The sequence below is a fragment of the Leuresthes tenuis genome, unplaced genomic scaffold (assembly GCF_036924035.1).
Source record: "Leuresthes tenuis unplaced genomic scaffold, fLeuTen1.0.hap1 SCAF_5, whole genome shotgun sequence".
NCBI lineage: Eukaryota > Metazoa > Chordata > Actinopteri > Atheriniformes > Atherinopsidae > Leuresthes > Leuresthes tenuis.
The window spans coordinates 34,942,560-34,963,099 of NW_027325359.1; the positions used below are offsets into that span (position 1 = coordinate 34,942,560).

The 20,540-nt window shown below is 48.1% G+C and overlaps 1 protein-coding gene across 1 annotated transcript in view; it reads right to left on the reverse strand.

Moving 5' to 3' along the window:
* Window positions 1–5,722: 5,722 nt before the first annotated feature.
* The window catches only part of zc3h18 (zinc finger CCCH-type containing 18), a 43,501-nt gene continuing 28,683 nt past the window's right edge, over window positions 5,723–20,540 (reverse strand). Inside the window, exons 11-20 of the mRNA XM_072386735.1 lie at window positions 17,370–17,495; window positions 16,545–16,637; window positions 16,058–16,336; window positions 12,727–12,843; window positions 12,433–12,441; window positions 12,137–12,342; window positions 11,713–11,927; window positions 10,763–10,862; window positions 8,658–8,754; window positions 5,723–6,605 (exon numbers count right to left, since the gene is read on the reverse strand). Coding sequence (XP_072242836.1) covers window positions 6,395–6,605; window positions 8,658–8,754; window positions 10,763–10,862; window positions 11,713–11,927; window positions 12,137–12,342; window positions 12,433–12,441; window positions 12,727–12,843; window positions 16,058–16,336; window positions 16,545–16,637; window positions 17,370–17,495 — 1,453 coding nt within the window. The 3' untranslated portion in view covers window positions 5,723–6,394. The remainder of the gene's footprint in view (window positions 6,606–8,657; window positions 8,755–10,762; window positions 10,863–11,712; window positions 11,928–12,136; window positions 12,343–12,432; window positions 12,442–12,726; window positions 12,844–16,057; window positions 16,337–16,544; window positions 16,638–17,369; window positions 17,496–20,540) is intronic.

A 20,540-nucleotide genomic window follows, 5' to 3' on the forward strand; every position in this document is an offset into this window, starting at 1 on the left:
CGCTTCCTTAAGGATCTCCTTTAGGAAACACCGGACCTTCCTTCCTGAGAGAAAGGAGCTCCGACGCTTCCTTAAGGATCTCCTTTAGGAAACACCGGACCGTCCTTCCTGAGAGAAAGGAGCTCCGACGCTTCCTTAAGGATCTCCTTTAGGAAACACCGGACCGTCCTTCAGGAGAGAAAGGAGCTCCGACGCTTCCTTAAGGATCTCCTTTAGGAAACACCGGACCGTCCTTCATGAGAGAAAGGAGCTCCGACGCTTCCTTAAGGATCTCCTTTAGGAAACACCGGACCGTCCTTCATGAGAGAAAGGAGCTCCGACGCTTCCTTAAGGATCTCCTTTAGGAAACACCGGACCGTCCTTCAGGAGAGAAAGGAGCTCCGACGCTTCCTTAAGGATCTCCTTTAGGAAACACCGGACCGTCCTTCATGAGAGAAAGGAGCTCCGACGCTTCCTTAAGGATCTCCTTTAGGAAACACCGGACCGTCCTTTAGGAGAGAAAGGAGCTCAGATGCTTCCTTAAGGATCTCCTTTAGGAAACACCGGACCGTCCTTCATGAGAGAAAGGAGCTCCGACGCTTCCTTAAGGATCTCCTTTAGGAAACACCGGACCGTCCTTCATGAGAGAAAGGAGCTCCGACGCTTCCTTAAGGATCTCCTTTAGGAAACACCGGACCGTCCTTCCTGAGAGAAAGGAGCTCCGACGCTTCCTTAAGGATCTCCTTTAGGAAACACCGGACCGTCCTTCCTGAGAGAAAGGAGCTCCGACGCTTCCTTAAGGATCTCCTTTAGGAAACACCGGACCGTCCTTCCTGAGAGAAAGGAGCTCCGACGCTTCCTTAAGGATCTCCTTTAGGAAACACCGGACCGTCCTTCCTGAGAGAAAGGAGCTCCGACGCTTCCTTAAGGATCTCCTTTAGGAAACACCGGACCGTCCTTCCTGAGAGAAAGGAGCTCCGACGCTTCCTTAAGGATCTCCTTTAGGAAACACCGGACCGTCCTTTAGGAGAGAAAGGAGCTCCGACGCTTCCTTAAGGATCTCCTTTAGGAAACACCGGACCCTCCTTCAGGAGAGAAAGGAGCTCCGACGCTTCCTTAAGGATCTCCTTTAGGAAACACCGGACCGTCCTTCCTGAGAGAAAGGAGCTCCGACGCTTCCTTAAGGATCTCCTTTAGGAAACACCGGACCGTCCTTCCTGAGAGAAAGGAGCTCCGACGCTTCCTTAAGGATCTCCTTTAGGAAACACCGGACCGTCCTTCCTGAGAGAAAGGAGCTCCGACGCTTCCTTAAGGATCTCCTTTAGGAAACACCGGACCGTCCTTCAGGAGAGAAAGGAGCTCCGACGCTTCCTTAAGGATCTCCTTTAGGAAACACCGGACCGTCCTTCCTGAGAGAAAGGAGCTCCGACGCTTCCTTAAGGATCTCCTTTAGGAAACACCGGACCGTCCTTCCTGAGAGAAAGGAGCTCCGACGCTTCCTTAAGGATCTCCTTTAGGAAACACCGGACCGTCCTTCAGGAGAGAAAGGAGCTCCGACGCTTCCTTAAGGATCTCCTTTAGGAAACACCGGACCGTCCTTCATGAGAGAAAGGAGCTCCGACGCTTCCTTAAGGATCTCCTTTAGGAAACACCGGACCGTCCTTCATGAGAGAAAGGAGCTCCGACGCTTCCTTAAGGATCTCCTTTAGGAAACACCGGACCGTCCTTTAGGAGAGAAAGGAGCTCCGACGCTTCCTTAAGGATCTCCTTTAGGAAACACCGGACCGTCCTTCAGGAGAGAAAGGAGCTCCGACGCTTCCTTAAGGATCTCCTTTAGGAAACACTTGACCGTCCTTTAGGAGAGAAAGGAGCTCCGACGCTTCCTTAAGGATCTCCTTTAGGAAACACCGGACCGTCTTTTAGGAGAGAAAGGAGCTCCGACGCTTCCTTAAGGATCTCCTTTAGGAAACACCGGACCGTCCTTCAGGAGAGAAAGGAGCTCCGACGCTTCCTTAAGGATCTCCTTTAGGAAACACTGGACCGTCCTTCCTGAGAGAAAGGAGCTCCGACGCTTCCTTAAGGATCTCCTTTAGGAAACACCGGACCGTCCTTCATGAGAGAAAGGAGCTCCGACGCTTCCTTAAGGATCTCCTTTAGGAAACACCGGACCGTCCTTCAGGAGAGAAAGGAGCTCCGACGCTTCCTTAAGGATCTCCTTTAGGAAACACCGGACCGTCCTTCAGGAGAGAAAGGAGCTCCGACGCTTCCTTAAGGATCTCCTTTAGGAAACACCGGACCGTCCTTCCTGAGAGAAAGGAGCTCCGACGCTTCCTTAAGGATCTCCTTTAGGAAACACCGGACCATCCTTCATGAGAGAAAGGAGCTCCGACGCTTCCTTAAGGATCTCCTTTAGGAAACACCGGACCGTCCTTCCTGAGAGAAAGGAGCTCCGACGCTTCCTTAAGGATCTCCTTTAGGAAACACCGGACCGTCCTTCATGAGAGAAAGGAGCTCCGACGCTTCCTTAAGGATCTCCTTTAGGAAACACCGGACCGTCCTTCAGGAGAGAAAGGAGCTCCGACGCTTCCTTAAGGATCTCCTTTAGGAAACACCGGACCGTCCTTCAGGAGAGAAAGGAGCTCCGACGCTTCCTTAAGGATCTCCTTTAGGAAACACCGGACCGTCCTTCATGAGAGAAAGGAGCTCCGACGCTTCCTTAAGGATCTCCTTTAGGAAACACCGGACCGTCCTTCAGGAGAGAAAGGAGCTCCGACGCTTCCTTAAGGATCTCCTTTAGGAAACACCGGACCGTCCTTCAGGAGAGAAAGGAGCTCCGACGCTTCCTTAAGGATCTCCTTTAGGAAACACCGGACCCTCCTTCCTGAGAGAAAGGAGCTCCGACGCTTCCTTAAGGATCTCCTTTAGGAAACACCGGACCGTCCTTCCTGAGAGAAAGGAGCTCCGACGCTTCCTTAAGGATCTCCTTTAGGAAACACCGGACCGTCCTTCATGAGAGAAAGGAGCTCCGACGCTTCCTTAAGGATCTCCTTTAGGAAACACCGGACCGTCCTTCATGAGAGAAAGGAGCTCCGACGCTTCCTTAAGGATCTCCTTTAGGAAACACCGGACCGTCCTTCCTGAGAGAAAGGAGCTCCGACGCTTCCTTAAGGATCTCCTTTAGGAAACACCGGACCGTCCTTTATGAGAGAAAGGAGCTCCGACGCTTCCTTAAGGATCTCCTTTAGGAAACACCGGACCGTCCTTTATGAGAGAAAGGAGCTCCGACGCTTCCTTAAGGATCTCCTTTAGGAAACACCGGACCTTCCTTCCTGAGAGAAAGGAGCTCCGACGCTTCCTTAAGGATCTCCTTTAGGAAACACCGGACCGTCCTTCCTGAGAGAAAGGAGCTCCGACGCTTCCTTAAGGATCTCCTTTAGGAAACACCGGACCGTCCTTCCTGAGAGAAAGGAGCTCCGACGCTTCCTTAAGGATCTCCTTTAGGAAACACCGGACCGTCCTTCAGGAGAGAAAGGAGCTCCGACGCTTCCTTAAGGATCTCCTTTAGGAAACACCGGACCGTCCTTCATGAGAGAAAGGAGCTCCGACGCTTCCTTAAGGATCTCCTTTAGGAAACACCGGACCGTCCTTCAGGAGAGAAAGGAGCTCCGACGCTTCCTTAACGATCTCCTTTAGGAAACACCGGACCGTCCTTCCTGAGAGAAAGGAGCTCCGACGCTTCCTTAAGGATCTCCTTTAGGAAACACCGGACCGTCCTTTAGGAGAGAAAGGAGCTCCGACGCTTCCTTAAGGATCTCCTTTAGGAAACACCGGACCGTCCTTCATGAGAGAAAGGAGCTCCGACGCTTCCTTAAGGATCTCCTTTAGGAAACACCGGACCGTCCTTCCTGAGAGAAAGGAGCTCCGACGCTTCCTTAAGGATCTCCTTTAGGAAACACCGGACCGTCCTTCAGGAGAGAAAGGAGCTCCGACGCTTCCTTAAGGATCTCCTTTAGGAAACACCGGACCGTCCTTCATGAGAGAAAGGAGCTCCAACGCTTCCTTAAGGATCTCCTTTAGGAAACACCGGACCGTCCTTCAGGAGAGAAAGGAGCTCCGACGCTTCCTTAAGGATCTCCTTTAGGAAACACCGGACCGTCCATCCTGAGAGAAAGGAGCTCCGACGCTTCCTTAACGATCTCCTTTAGGAAACACCGGACCGTCCTTCATGAGAGAAAGGAGCTCCGACGCTTCCTTAAGGATCTCCTTTAGGAAACACCAGACCGTCCTTCATGAGAGAAAGGAGCTCCGACGCTTCCTTAAGGATCTCCTTTAGGAAACACCGGACCGTCCTTCCTGAGAGAAAGGAGCTCCGACGCTTCCTTAAGGATCTCCTTTAGGAAACACCGGACCGTCCTTTAGGAGAGAAAGGAGCTCCGACGCTTCCTTAAGGATCTCCTTTAGGAAACACCGGACCGTCCTTCATGAGAGAAAGGAGCTCCGACGCTTCCTTAAGGATCTCCTTTAGGAAACACCGGACCGTCCTTCCTGAGAGAAAGGAGCTCCGACGCTTCCTTAAGGATCTCCTTTAGGAAACACCGGACCGTCCTTCAGGAGAGAAAGGAGCTCCGACGCTTCCTTAAGGATCTCCTTTAGGAAACACCGGACCGTCCTTCATGAGAGAAAGGAGCTCCGACGCTTCCTTAAGGATCTCCTTTAGGAAACACCGGACCGTCCTTTAGGAGAGAAAGGAGCTCCGACGCTTCCTTAAGGATCTCCTTTAGGAAACACCGGACCGTCCTTCCTGAGAGAAAGGAGCTCCGACGCTTCCTTAAGGATCTCCTTTAGGAAACACCGGACCGTCCTTTAGGAGAGAAAGGAGCTCCGACGCTTCCTTAAGGATCTCCTTTAGGAAACACCGGACCGTCCTTTAGGAGAGAAAGGAGCTCCGACGCTTCCTTAAGGATCTCCTTTAGGAAACACCAGACCGTCCTTTAGGAGAGAAAGGAGCTGCAGCTTTTCATTACCTTCATCCAGTCGCACTAACTGATTCATAAATATGAGGACAGGAGGACGAGCAGCCTGTAAAAACACAGTATTTCACGCTATTTTTCTTTTTCAGTTACAAATTCTGATAAAAGCAACAGGTTTACACACACTGTCTGTATGTATTATAACAGATGTAGTATCTAAAGTAATTCCTGAACATCTGGGTTTCAGAGCTGCAGATGCTCGTCTTTTCCTGAGCCCTGAACATTTTTCCCACCATCTTTCCTTCAACCTGCGACGGTTTTCACAAGGTCAAGGACCCGAGGACACAAAACATGCATATTAATGAGAAATACAAACAATCCCCCTCTAACAGTGATAAATGAGTCAGCTTTTTGTACCATTGGTTGGTTCTGGTGGTTCTGGCCACTGTGGAAAACCCGACTGAAACATATGTGACGTTCAGATGATTTACTCAAGTTGTCCTGATCCATAAAACCTCAGAAAGAGGCTGAACTTCTACATACTCACCTCCTATTTTCTGCACATCAGCATTTGCTTTTTCTTCTAATAAAAGCCTTCCAGCTGTGGCTCAACATCTGTTTAGATGAGATCTGTCGTTAAACTTGCAAAAGAAGGAAGTGAAACGCTGACAATCGGAGCAGCAGATGACATTTGTGAGGTGGAACATCAGTAAACTGATGGCTGAGCACCAGAACCCCCCCACCAGCAGAGAAAAAACACACAACCAAGCTGCTCTTTATCAAAATAGTTTATTTCCAAGGCTTTTGTCACAAAAGCAAGACATTGCTCGTCTCTAAATGTCCCCGTTCCACCTCTCCTACTCCTCCAACTAAAAGTGTGACACAAAGAAAACACACCGGTTCATCACTGAAGAGCTAAGAAGAAAAGAAAAGGCTTAAAAAAAGAAAGAAGAAGCAATACTTCACATCACTGTCGTCTATAAGCACACAATCTGATGGGCTGCTGCTGCTGTACATGTGTGAGGGGGGGGCACGACCCCCGAGTCAAACGCTTACGCCTGGACATCTCTACAGAGAGGCCCCCCCACAGGACATAAAAGAAAAGGTGAGAACGAGATGCTAAAAGGGGGCAGAGAGGGGCAGAATGGGTGGGTTCAGAGTGCAGAAACCTGCTTTTCATCTCATATGAGCGTCCAGCTTCCTCACTCTGTGTCTGAGACGCCCCCCCCCCTCGCCACAGGCCTGGCGCCCTGTTATTCGGGACAGTCGACCCTCTCCGATGACCACGGCCACTTCCTGTTCACTTACACAACAGCCTTTTATACATCAACCATACAACATTTTTACAGGTCCACCGGAGGGCGGGGAAATAAAGGCTCCACCCCCCGACCCTCGCCCCGACGAGGCCGTGCAGGCAGGCAGAAGAGCAGGCGACCCCCCTCCGTTTATTTGGTGGGGATCTTTGCTCGCTTCCGGGCGATGGCGTCCTCCACGGCCTTCAGCTGCTTCAGCAGCTCCTCGCGGCGGGACAGCGTGTTGCTGGGTTTGCCGGAGCCCGACGCCGAGCTGGAGCCGGCGGCCGGAGGCGGCGGTTTGCTGGAGGGGGCGGCCGGGCCTTTCCCAGACGACTTGGCAGGAGGAGACAGAGGGCGTTTTCTAAGAAAGACCAACAAGAGGAGAAGTTTAGGAATAAATCTCAATCATTTGGCTTCGTTTCACCCACATTATCTCGCCGCTTCAGTCCATTTTTCATTTTTTCAGCCTTTTCTGGCTCAGCGACACCTGAACTGATCGTATTCTGTGTCCTTTTGTTACTCGGAAACATTACAAACAGACGAGTGACTCGCTGTGGTGCAGAAACACATCCCTTCATCACACCTCAGCCCCCGTAAAACGCCTTCTTTCTGTTATATTCACTAGTTTAGTTTAGTTTGCAGAGAAAATCAAGCACAAAGCGGCTCTTTCTCCAGAGGAAAATCATCATGAAGCTGGTCTAAAAGCTGCATCATCACCAGAGTTTCATTCCAGCTAAAACTGGACCTTAAAACGTCAGGAATAAGCAACACCTGCGTTATTTTCTGCCAAATACTTTGCAGCTAAAACCAAACCGTCGTTTCCTCTGCTTCACCTTCAGTTTCTTCACATCATCAATGACAAACATGCAGGAACCGAACCTATTTATTCAAGATATTTTAGAAATTGTGGCTTTTAGAGAGCAGGATGGAGCTCCACGTGCCTCTGAGTCGCTGACAGGTGCTGCAGCTCCACACAACGCTGCTTCCAGAGAAACTGGAAGACTGTTTTCATCCGACTTTGATGCAGTTTGTTGGAATGTTGCTCAACAGAAACACATTTTTCTGCTGAGCAACATTCCAAAAATCTTTTTCTATAATAGTTTCCTTCAGCAGGTTTGGAGAGTCCAACCGGAGACGCCAACAGAACCGTTCATGTGGCTCACGCAGGAAGAGAGAGTGGCGAGAAGTTTACTCCAGGCAGCAGAAACAGCTGGTTATGACGTCATGTGATGTCAGCAGGAGGCCTGCAGTGGAGCGGGGCGAAATGAAAGAAACGACCCCACAGGAAGCAGGAGACACTCTGGAAGCAGCTTAGGTGGAATCACACATTTGGAGGCTGTAGTTTTGTGTGGTTTGGCAGTTTGAGGCGCTGAAAGTGAGCCAAAGAGAGATTTTCAGCTAATAGCTCTTTGGGAATCACCTTGTTGCTGCAGAAATCCTATTTTCTGTCTGTCAAACTGTGTTTTCTTTGCTGTTTTTCATAGATGCAGCTAAAGAAATGGGAACAAATGATGTGTCTTTGTGACAAAGTGCCTAAAGATCCAGTTTAAAATGGCTTCTTTGCTAAGTTGTCTGTTCTGTGTCGACACAACACTGGTTCATCCCTTGAGTTAGGAGCCTTTTTTCTGCCTGAATGCTTCATAGCTCAGAGTTTAGTGGCTGAACAAAGACAAAAAGAACACATTCAGCAACAGGATCAGAGAGAAATAACAGGCTGACATTGAAGAGGCTGAAACCAGCTTATAGTTGGTCATGTGGCTCACGCAGGAAGAGAAAATGGCGAGAAGTTTACTCCAGGCAGCAGAAACAGCTGGTTATGACGTCATGTGATGTCAGCAGGAGGCCTGCAGTGGAGCGGGGCGAAATGAAAGAAACGACCCCACAGGCAGCAGGAGACACTCTGGAAGCAGCTTAGGTGGAATCACACATTTGGAGGCTGTAGTTTTGTGTGGTTTGGCAGTTTGAGGCGCTGAAAGTGAGCCAAAGAGCAACTTTACAGTCATCATGCAAAGATTTTCAAGGCTGCTCCATCTGAACTCACACTCCTGGGTGTGTGCTGAGCTCCTTCGATCGACTCGTCACAAACTGCACCGTCACGATGATTGTGTGTTTGAAACGTGTTTCAGACGTTCAAAGGCTTTCTTCCCTCTGCACAGAAACCGTTTGGCTTCGATTGCTTTGTTTCTGTGCAGGATCCGTGCTTTATTACATGCACACTTCCACTTTCGCGGCGTGTTCCTCATTTAGCTTAAACTCCTGTGGTGAAGCAGACTTCTTTCTCTGAAAACCCTGATGGGTTCGGTCACAGAAAGCCTGACGGCTGCAGACATCAACAAGAACGGGTCTGATAAAAGGAGAAATTCCACACTTCCAGCTGCTGTCAGAGGGGAAAAAACCACAAGGGTGCACCAACCTGTCTCCCTGGGGGGGGAAGGGTCGAGTCCCCTGGCCTCTGGGCCGTTCCATTCGGGGGGACAGCGGGGGTCGACCAAGCATCCTTTTATCCCGACCTGAAAAACACCAGTTTGGCGGTTAAAAAGCTGGACGTATCGAAGCTGTTGGAGCGTAAAAAAACCCAGAAAGTGAGAAGTTTTCATGAAATGTCTCAACTTCCACTTTGAGTCATGCAAATTAGGATGTTATTTAGAGCTAATAAAGAGAAATTCTATTCATTAACAGCGGTGAACTTCCAAATCATAAAGAGAAGAAGAAGTATTCAGAGAGTGAAGACTTGGGTGACGTGTCTGAACCTCCGACCGTTGCCAACAGCAACCCAGAGCACGCCGAGCCTGAAGCTGGAGGCAGAAGTCGGGTTCTTCTCTGCAAAATGTCACCAGGGGGTTCAATCAAATCTGCTGTTAGCCGAGCTTTAGCCTTTAAAACAACAGCACAGTCCAAACGGAGCAGTGCCAGGTGCCAATTTATCTGTGATGGCATTTAAACACAAAGCCTTCCCCAAACAAAACCATCAAGTTCCCACATTTTACCGTAAAAAAACATGAATTCAAGTGCTTTCAAGAACAAATGACTAAAGGCAGATGGAAGCAGGCTCTGCAGCCGCAGCAGATTAGGGAAAAATCGACTTTTTTAAATGTTGAGACAATAAATAAACTTCTAATTTACATGTCTCATGTTATTGTGGAACATTGTGCATCAACTTAACTTGTTATCACACATACATTTGAATCAGTGGAACTGGCAAATGCAAACAAAACCCAGTGACCCGAGTATTTGCATCTCAGGTTGAAGGAAAAAAAACTGAAAATGAAGTTAGAATGACCTTAAACTCAGTTATGTGGAAAAGTCTCAATTTCTTTATATACTGCCGTGAAAAAGGGGGGAAGGTAAAGATATCTGAGGCAGAAACAGAGTTTTTTATCAGTTCTCAGCAGCTTTAAAGTGAATCTCTGCTCTGAGCTCCTTTATTCTCCAACACAGCCTGAACCCTCTGAGACAAGCTTTCTGTCATTTCTTTAAGGAGTCTTCAGGAATAGTTCTCCAGGCTTCTTGAAGGACATCCCAAAGCTCTTCTTTGGATGTGGGCTGCCTTTTGTTCCGTTCTCTGTCAGATGATCCCACACTGCTTCAATAATGTTGAGGTCCGGGCTCTGGGGAGGATTCATCCCTCCATAAGACCTGTTGCCACTGATTTTCAGTCCACTTCTTGTGTCATTTGGCACAGCTCAGCCTTTTCTCCCTGTTTCCCTTCCTTAAGAACGGCTTCTTGACAGCCACCCTTCCATGGAGCCCATTTCTGATGAGGCTTGGGCCAACAGTAGATGGATCAGCTGAAGGTCCAGATGCATCTCTCAGGTCCTGTCAGGTCACAGCTGGATTTTTTCCTCTTTCTTAAGGACATCACTTTCAGATCCTGTTCATCTGCTGGAGATAGTTTTTTAGGCCTGACACTTCTTCTTTTGTCCTCCACTTGTCCAGTTTCCTCAAATGTTTTAAGGACACACTGCACACCATGCTGAGATATGCCAAGTTTTCAGCTAATAGCTCTTTGGGAATCACCTTGTTGCTGCAGAAATCCTATTTTCTGTCTGTCAAACTGTGTTTTCTTTGCTGTTTTTCATAGATGCAGCTAAAGAAATGGGAACAAATGATGTGTCTTTGTGACAAAGAGCCTAAAGATCCAGTTTAAAATGGCTTCTTTGCTAAGTTGTCTGTTCTGTGTCGACACAACACTGGTTCATCCCTTGAGTTAGGAGCCTTTTTTCTGCCTGAATGCTTCATAGCTCAGAGTTAAGTGGCTGAACAAAGAAAAAAGAACACTGGTGAAGCTGTGCAAAAGGATCAGAGAGAAATAACAGGCTGAAACCAGCTTCTAATTGGTCACAGATGTGTGAACATCTAACGGTTATTAAATGTCTTTCACTGCCATTAATGAAAAAATGATTTGAGCACCAATTTGAAATGATTTGAGCACCAATTTGAAATGATTTGAGCACCAATTTGACGTGCATCAGATGAAAGCTGTGGCGGTACCTGCTGTGCTGGGAGTGTGTGTCTCACCTCTCTCAGGAGACAGGGCCATCCTCTTGCTGACGGGGGAACCGGGCCGGTCTTTGTCTGAGGGCAGGTACCTCTTTCTGTTTCCTCTGTCTGCCTGCTGCTGAGAAATGAGTTTAAACACATCAATGAAACTGGGGGACAGGTAAAGATGTCAATTCAATGTATCATGTTCAAGCTGAGCTATTACATAAGTGAGTGGGAGAAAATGAGTGTTCAGACAAATCCTGCAGACTAATGTACAGTTTGAATGGTGATGACACACGAAGGGAAACCAGGATCTGTGCCTTGGTGTGAGTGGAGAACTAACGATCTCAGGAAGGACAACTTTGAGGATGTGCTTTACTGAAGAAGCAGATTCCAAGGGGGTTAAAAAGCTTCCCGGTGGTCAGGCACTGACCTGCTGCCTCCACGACCCAAACCCGAGCGGAACAAAATGGCCGAATGCGAGCTACATCCATCCCTGTTGGGCACCTGATGTCATCAGGAGCATGACTGATGGGATGTTAGGATCTCAAGTGTCTGACCAGGACTTCCAAAGTATCTTTAGACCAACTGGGCTCAGGTCACCTCAACTCCCAGTGGTTGTTGTTTTATCTCAGCCAGGCTTCAATGCGATTAGCACATGGCTAATTAGCACATGGCTAATTAGCACATGGCTAATTAGCATATTAGCACAGACGGGTATTATGAAACCATTTCCCCAAATGTCATGAATAATATTTACACGGCAAGTATTCAGCTTGCATAATTACAACTGCTGCAACTCGCCAAAATCACTGAATTAGTGCAGGTTTGAGTTCAGTTTTATTTGATTCAGATGCCCCAGTTTTGCCCGTTTGGCATGTGTGAAAAACCACAGAAGAAGAGGCCGTCTTTTAACGCTTTTACACCGGATCGGATTATGAACTCTGTGAAGATGCTGCACGGATGAACTCATCTGTCACAGCTACCTTGTTGAGGAGGGTGAGCTTGATGTCTTTGTGGGAACCCGAGCCTCCGTAATTTCCAGGGGGGCCCATGGCGCCGGGCGGGGGGTGCACAGGGTGGCCACCCCTGTTCCCAGGCCCTGATCTGGGCGTGGGGTTGCCTCCTCTGGGGGGGGCACCAGATTGGTCCATCTTCCTGCGCTCCTCCCTGAAAGGCTCATCTTTCTTCGACGGTCTCTCTGCGAGTAGAAAAAAAATTCAAGTCTGAATATGTGTCTCTAAGGTGGAGATTTCCACATTCGCCCCCAAAAAAACCCACTTTGGACCTTTTTAACACGATTAGATTAAAGTAAAGCAGTAAAGTAAAGCTTTCCCTGCAGATGCCGACACCTGGACAGCATGGAAACTCCCTTCTGGCCCAGTTGGGCGGCCGATAAACAGAACTCACCCCTGTTTTTGTCTCTGCCCGGCGGGGACCGGTCCCGTGGCGGCGCCCGCTCCTTCCGGGGCTGATTCGGCGCTGGCGAATGCGAGCTGGCTGACGACACGGGGCTGGCCAGGTCGGCATACATGTCATCAGAGTCGGCGCTGCGCACGGAGCTGCTGCTGGAGGACGCCGAGGACACCGACGACACGCTGCTCACACTCAGCGACCTGGACAAGAGACGACAGGACAGAGGTGATGAGTCACAAAGCAAGGCGCCAACCAGCGGTGCTCAAACTATCCCACAGCAATCATCAAACCTGGATTTCCTGCAGCACAGAAGCAGGCAGCACATGGAAGAAGAAGACAGAGACGGATGTCAGAGAATACAATGAAAGGGAATTAAAGATCCTAAACTGTGTCACGATCCTGTGAAGCTCAGAGCTTAATTAAAGCTCAGGTCACAGGAACTATGTGCTCAACTGAGCTAAATCCAACTTTAGAAAGACTTTCATCTTCACAAACAAACCCTGGGTTCAACATAAAGTCACCCACGTGTCTGTTAAATCTAGCTTCTGGCAGACTGTGCTTGTGTTGAGAGTAAAGGTGTGCACCTGGATTTTCTGGATCCGGTGCGCGAGTGTGACAGCGAGTTTGATGAGGATCTGGATCTGGAGCTAGAACCGGTATAACTGCTGCCACTGGCGCTCACACTCCCACTCACAGTTCGCCTGAAACACATGTTTAAGATGTCAAATCTGTTCAGATACACACACGCAGTCTTATAAAGGACTTATCCCACATCCCCATGTCAAATCTCTGTGTTACAAGCAGGTTTAAGGTGTAATAACTGCCTAATAACTGTCTGTGTTACAGTCCTCTGAAGGAGAAAGTCTGACACTCCATCAATCATTAAACACAGCGTTACATCACCAGGACCAGAGTTGTTCTGTGTTTACTACAAGAAGGGAAGGAGGACACATGATCTCTGCCAGAGTCCGATTCAGGCTGTGGAGAGCAGCAGCTGGGGGGTGTTTACTGTAAACTCTGCTTGAGAAGACTCAGCCATAGAAAACAGCAGCTGATGAGCTGCAGTTTGGGTTCCCATCATAAAGCCACCTTTACATGCACTCTGGGGCCTAACTGCGGCCCACTCTGGGGCCAAACTGCGGCCCACTCTGGGGCCAAACTGCGGCCCACTCTGGGGTCAAACTGCGGCCCACTCTGGGGCCAAACTGCGGCCCACTCTGGGGCCAAACTGCGGCCCTCGTAAAGCACTCTGTGGGGTCAGAGGTCACTGCTACATACAGTATGTACAGTGCTGAAAACGTGCTTTTCTGTCAAATCAATGCATCTGAAAACATTAAAAGAGGAATTTCACTCGTTTGTTAAAGAAAAAGCAGCTATATTTGGTTCCAGAGTCACTTCAGGGTGGAACAGATGCATCAAGTCATCAGCAGATGAATCAGAGGTGACAGCAAACACTCTCCTCATATTTGTTTTCAACACTTTCCAACACAGACATTATGGGATGCTCGCTCCTGCTCCACAAACAAACTGATTTGAATGCTCAGGCTTCACGCCCACAGCGGAGGAGCCGCTGGGCTTATTGCTGATTGATGATTTACTGCGACAGCACCTGAGCAGAGGTGTTTACACTTTTATGGCGCTGGCGTTCTGCAGAGCCTTTTCCTCTTTGATGGGAACTTCTTCCTCATCCATAAACGGCGCTAAAAGTCCAACACCCTGCGTTATATCACCCATCTGTCCACCGAAGGGAAGTACTTCATGAAAAGAACAACAAACCGGTACAGCCTGTGGTTTTCCAGGATAGTTTCCAGGTGCAACCCGTGCTGCCCACACACACCTACACAAAAAGGAGAACAAGCGCACACACACTGTGTTATTCCCTGCCCTTTGACTCTTCTTCCTCCGTCACACAAACACAGTGTGTGCAGCACGATTAATGGAAGTTTTATCTCCACGGTCTTCCCCCGGACTGCAGCCACGGAGCACACCTGTAGCTCTACTTCATGCCACACACAAACATGCAAATCTCAGCGTGTTAACAGCTCAGTTCAGGTGATTTGTGTCAGAATACTTCCTTGCAAACAGTGTGCCCACACACCTGAAACTACACCCGACACCAGCGTTTCTGTACGACCCCGCAGGGCTCCAACGAGAGAAGGATTCAGAGTGGATAAGATCTCCGACAGGGCCACGCTTTTTCCCCCAGAGACACTGTTTTCACCTCCAAAAACCAGCCTGATCATATTCTGTTACAAAGAAAGTAAGAAGTCTGCCCAGCTGGTGGAGGCGGAGGCCAACCTTCCTGGTTCTGGTTCTGCCAGAGGTTTCTTCCTGAGTCTTCCCCAGTTCCTGAGGGCCGCGGTCCCTAGTTCCTGAGGGCCGCGGTCCCTAGTTCCTGAGGGCAGCGGTCCCTAGTTCCTGAGAGCAGCGGTCCCTAGTTCTTGACAGCAGCGGTCCCTAGTTCTTGACAGCAGCGGTCCCTAGTTCTTGACAGCAGCGGTCCCTAGTTCTTGACAGCAGCGGTCCCTAGTTCCTGAGAGCAGCGGTCCCTAGTTCCTCAGGGCTGTGGTCCCTAGTTCCTGAGGGCCGCGGTCCCTAGTTCCTGAAGGCAGCGGTCCCTAGTTCCTGAGAGCAGCGGTCCCTAGTTCCTGAGGGCCGTGGTCCCTAGTTCCTGAAGGCCGCGGTCCCTAGTTCCTGAGGGCCGTGGTCCCTAGTTCCTGAGGGCAGCGGTCCCTAGTTCTTGACAGCAGCGGTCCCTAGTTCTTGACAGCAGCGGTCCCTAGTTCTTGACAGCAGCGGTCCCTAGTTCTTGACAGCAGCGGTCCCTAGTTCCTGAGAGCAGCGGTCCCTAGTTCCTCAGGGCTGTGGTCCCTAGTTCCTGAGGGCCGCGGTCCCTAGTTCCTGAAGGCAGCGGTCCCTAGTTCCTGAGAGCAGCGGTCCCTAGTTCCTGAGGGCCGTGGTCCCTAGTTCCTGAAGGCCGCGGTCCCTAGTTCCTGAGGGCCGTGGTCCCTAGTTCCTGAGGGCAGCGGTCCCTAGTTCCTGAGGGTCGTGGTCCCTAGTTCCTGAGAGCAGCGGTCCCTCTTTCCTGAGGGCAGCGGTCCCTAGTTCCTGAGGGCAGCGGTCCCTAGTTCCTGAGGGCAGCCGTCACTCTTTCCTGAGGGCAGTGGTCCCTAGTTCCTGTATGTCTGAATGCATGAAAAAAAACGGCCCTATTTCTGAGAAGGTTCTAGGAACTGCAAAAGGTTCCTACAGTGGGAATGCACCTATGGAGCACCTTGGAGTGGCTTTGGTTCGATTGTTAGATTCACACCAGAGTTCACCAGTTTCATTGAGGAATAAGTGCTGGATTTCTGGTCCTGGTACATAAACTGCTCTACTTACTGACATCTAATGGAGACATTCAAAAGGGAACAATTATCAGTTAATGCTTTCACTCTTACAACAAACAACTGTGGGAACTGAATGAAGTCATCTCTGACCTAAACGTGTCCAGAGAGAAGCTGCACCCAGGATATGTTTGGTGGAAAACGTGTAATTGTCCAACTCAGTTAAACGACCATCATTAACGGGTCTGAGACGTTTAGAATAATCAGCTTTACTTCTGTTCTCAGACCGCTTGAAACTGTAATGTCTTTAATTTGGAGTGTCACACAGAGCAATGTGCCACACCCATATCTGACATGGATAAATATGCCTTTAAGGAGAAGCTTTTTCCTTTTAGAGAGGCTGTCTGCAAATATTTATTCTCTAAAAACCATTAGGCTGCTGAGTCATGTTCCTGCGCAGGTTAACCCAGTCGTGACATTTTTCTGCACACCAAAGAGAGGCTGCGTGCCTGAGGAACCTAACCCTCTGCAACAGATTCAGAGGCAGCTTGTGATGTAATCTGACCCTTTGCACAGAGCGTGGTCTTACCTGCGAGGAGGATGCTGCTGCCGCTCTCTCTGCCTGCCCTCCCGCGGGTTCGGAGGCCTCCCAGGTTCCCGTGGTGGCAGTGGTCGGCCTGCTCCACCGGCTCCTGCCCCGCCACCTGCACCTCCCCCCTCCCTGGGGTTGGTTGGAGGCTTGCCTCCCTCCATTGCAGGCTTGGAGGGTCTACCCTGTGGTACACCAGGTGGAGGCGGACTGGGAGCTTTCTTCAAAGGTGGCTTTTCCCTGCGAGGAGGGGGCATGGCACCCGGCTTCGGCGGCATGCTTGGGGAGGGAAAAGGCAACTTTTTCACACATGCAGATGTGATGCTAGGAGCTAGCATGCCAGCAGAACACATGCAATATTTCAGCTATTCATAAACAAATGATAATCTGCAAACATGCAGTATGGTGCCAGTAAAACCCAAAGAAGGAGAAATATGAAATGGAACCGATCGAATAAGGCCAGCTGACTCTGGATCTGCAGATTTACCCTTTAGCCGACACTGGTGGAAGGTCCGGTTTGTTCCTGGGGTTCCTCGGCACTGCTGGACTCGGTGAGGGAGAGCTGGAAAATGATCTCGATCTAGAAGTAGAAGGAGTTGTTGTTTCATAATGAAATTTAAGGAACACACGATGCTGTTTTACCCAATTATGAATATATTCACAGAGTTTTGTCAATTATTCCAACTAATTTCAAGTCACTTCAGCTGCTCCTGTTTGATTTAAACGAGTTTAAAATGTTAACCAGATGAACCAAGAGGTTCTGTTGGGCAGGGCCTCCTGGCTCATGGTCGTACTCAGCTTCATTTAAACTTTAAAACGACACAGATGTGAACAACACTTCATAAAGTAGTGAAGTATTAACACGAGAAAGTAGAGAAAGGGAAAAAGTCCAAGATAGAAACAAAAGGGTTTGAAATGACAGGGGAAAAAAAGAGAAAATTAAAACAAGAAGTCAACAAAAAGTCTTAAAGTTTCCCACAGATGATGCACCACATACACATAGACAGAAAAAAAACTCAGAGAGTTGTCATGGTGACAGGGCAGCGGGGGTTTTAGGCTTGTTTGTGGCAACAGGAGATGCAGTGGAGACAGAACCTGTGCTAAAACTGCTCAGTTACTCTTACTCTCCGTTATCTTTGAGTGAGCCGCTTTGCCCAAACACTGAGGAAGATAACCGTGATGAGATCACCCACCAGTGATGTCATAGAAGTTGAACATTGATTCACTCAACAGCTGACAGGAGATCCTGAACCTAGGGAAGCAGCTTGGAAAGTGTGTACTGAGTCAAACTGAGTCGTGGGCTTTGAGTTACCTCGAGCGGCTGCCACTGAAGGAGCTGTGCTGGGAGGAGTGGCTGGAGTAAGAGGTGAAGGACGAGGAGCGGCTGCGGGAACGAGACGACCCCGAGCCCGTGTAGGACGAAGAGCGAGACGAAGACCTGCAACAGACAAAATGTAGTTTAATTTAAGAGCCTGAAACCAGATGATGTCCCCTGAATCAAAGTGGAAAGATGCAACCGTGCACATAAACTACAAAATATGACTAAATAAAACAGTGTTGACACCACTAAACAGTTTAAAATAGTTCAATCAAAGTGGAATTTAGTCACATTTTATATTATTAAAACACACATTCAGAGTCACAACAGTTCAAAGCGTAAGAAGCGAACACACCACATTAAAGTTAGTTTCCTTCTGCTTCACTCGGCTCTAAATCGAGCCGACGATCACAGAGATTTAAAGGAAACGCATTTCTGAAACGTGCAGCATCTTTGGGAAAATTAGAGTATTAAATAAAGGTTGCAGCCTGATTCATTTTAACTATCACAACCATCCTCTGACCGAGGTGTAACTGACCCCAACGATGAGCTCATACCGCCAACATCCAGACGGCGAGGGGAGTTGAAGCCAGTATGCTGCACAGTTCATTTCAAACAAACCGATAATGGAGGAGACCTGCCTCGAATCTGCTTCAAGTTACAAAATAATTCTGTAAAGTCGAATCACTGCTTAAAAAGGATCATTTGAGGTGCTGCTCACTCCGGTAAGAACGTCCATCTTACTCAAAGTCGTCGTTCATGTTGTCTAAATCTGATAAATATCCTGCCATGTTGCACAAAACTATCAGCAGCAAACTCTGTGTGAAGTTAGCCGACTGTCACAGAGCACGGAGTGAATAAACTGTGCTGCAGGGGGGCGTGTGGATGAAGTGGTCCCAGTAGAGTGCCTGTGTAGAAATCCCTCCGTTAGCTCTCCTATAGCTGCAAGTAGCCACATAACAGCAGCTATGAGCTAACAGAGCTATAGCACACGTTCATTCATTCATTCTTCTTAAAGTATTGGTGAAATAAAGACAGATAATGCCTTATTTAGAGGCTGCATCCTCTAAGCCCCGTTCACTCCGTTATATGGATCTCCAGTTATCTAAATATCTTCAGAAGGACGCCGACTTTCACCAAACTGTTCTCAGTGAGCAGATGAACGTATTTCATGCCAGAAATAAGGTCAAGGTTTAAAAATACCGGAGTTCCCCGGAAATGACATGTGAAGACACACAAAGGGTTAAATACGTACGTTATTGTACATTAAAGTTCCAGTGTGTAGTATTTCGGGGAATATAGTCTAAAATCACATCAAATTAAAATGAAATGAGCCTTTTCTATCCATAGACAAGACTTGTCCTCCTTCTTACAGCCCATCGTGTTGAGCTGCCATCTTTCTACTGTAGCCCAAGAGGGACAAACTATTTGCTTTCTCTCAAAATGGTCAAAAAGGTCCAGGTTTAGAAATACCCGAGTTCCCCTTTAAATTACATATATTTTGATATATAAGTCGCACCTGACTATAAGTCGCAGGACCAGCCAAACTATGAAAAAAGCACGACTTATACTCCAGAAAATACTGTATTAATTAGCGATTAATCATGAATTAACTGTGGATAATCAATCCGATTAATTGTTACATCGAGTGGTAAAGAAGAACAGGGCAGTGTCAAATATTTACTGGGCTGAGAGAATCCTTCACACCCTGCAGATTAATCATTATTTTTTGTATCTAATTATTAATATGTGACAACCATCTAAGAACAACGCCTGCTGATGTCATCCCGAGCATTCAGAAGAGCAAAACTATCTGTAAATGATTATCATTTGCGGTGTACTTGAACCCAGATAGAGACTGTTAACATTTGATGACACCAAGAGGTTGGAGTTAAACTCCTGAACAAGCTTTGAGTGGAAGGCAGTAAAATCTGTAGATATCAGAGGCTGAGGAGAGACGCTGCAAAGACTTATTATTAAGCTAGACTCACAAATAATTAACCTTTAAGCCTGATATGAGGCTTTTCTGTATTAACAGGATTTTTTTCTCTTCCACTGTGCAACCGCCCGACATGACACAGTGTTGTTGTCAGGTGAGGAAAAAATAATATTGACACATTAAAAATAGACCAATGACTCCAAAAATAGTCTCCTGTTCTTTAAATGCAGCCAGGCAGATAACGTGTGCGTGATTACATGCAGGAAACGGTGATTATCTGCTGGAAGTTTGGCATTACAGGCGTGATATGATATGCAATGTGATGAAATATTTCTAAATTTGGTTGTGTTCAGCCATGTTTCCTTGTTTCTGGTTCTTGTCACGCATTGCTGCGTCATTCTTGTGCAACAAAGTCAAATTTCTTTCACATCTCACATCCGTGCAACATAGTTGGGCTTCTTATACATGTTCTTTCTGCAAATAAACCACTTTAAACCAATTTAAATAAGAACAAATTATACCAATACTTCCATGTGCAAACACAAATTATACCGAAAAACAGATTATTCTCCTCACTTAAAGGGTAATATCTCCATGTGCGATCATTACATTAGACAGACGGAAGCAGACAGCTAGCCTTTGTGTTTCCCGTCTCACTCACATTCACGTCCTGTCGTGCTGCTTCGTGAGAGACAAATCCTTGGTGCTCCTTTATTTGGACACACTCACGTTCTCATCATATTGGGAAACCACAATGCATCGCAGCTCCTTCTCACCTGCAGCAGATATGGGCAGCGTGAGGCTGCTGTTTGACGCCCCCCTGCAGCACAGCTCATTCACTCCGGTAAGAACGTCCATCTTACTCAAAGTTGTCTTTCATGTTGTCAAAATCTGATAAATATCCTGCCATGTTGCACCAAACTATCAGCAGCAAACTCTGTGTGAAGTTAGCCGACTGCCACAGAGCACGGAGTGAATAAACTGTGCTGCAGGGGGGCGTGTGGATGAAGTGGTCCCAATAGAGTGCCTGTGTAGAAATCCCTCCGTTAGCTCTCCTATAGCTGCAAGTAGCCACATAACAGCAGCTATGAGCTAACAGAGCTATAGCACACGTTCATTCATTCATTCTTCTTAAAGTATTGGTGAAATAAAGACAGATAATGCCTTATTTAGAGGCTGCATCCTCTAAGCCCCGTTCACTCCGTTATATGGATCTCCAGTTATCT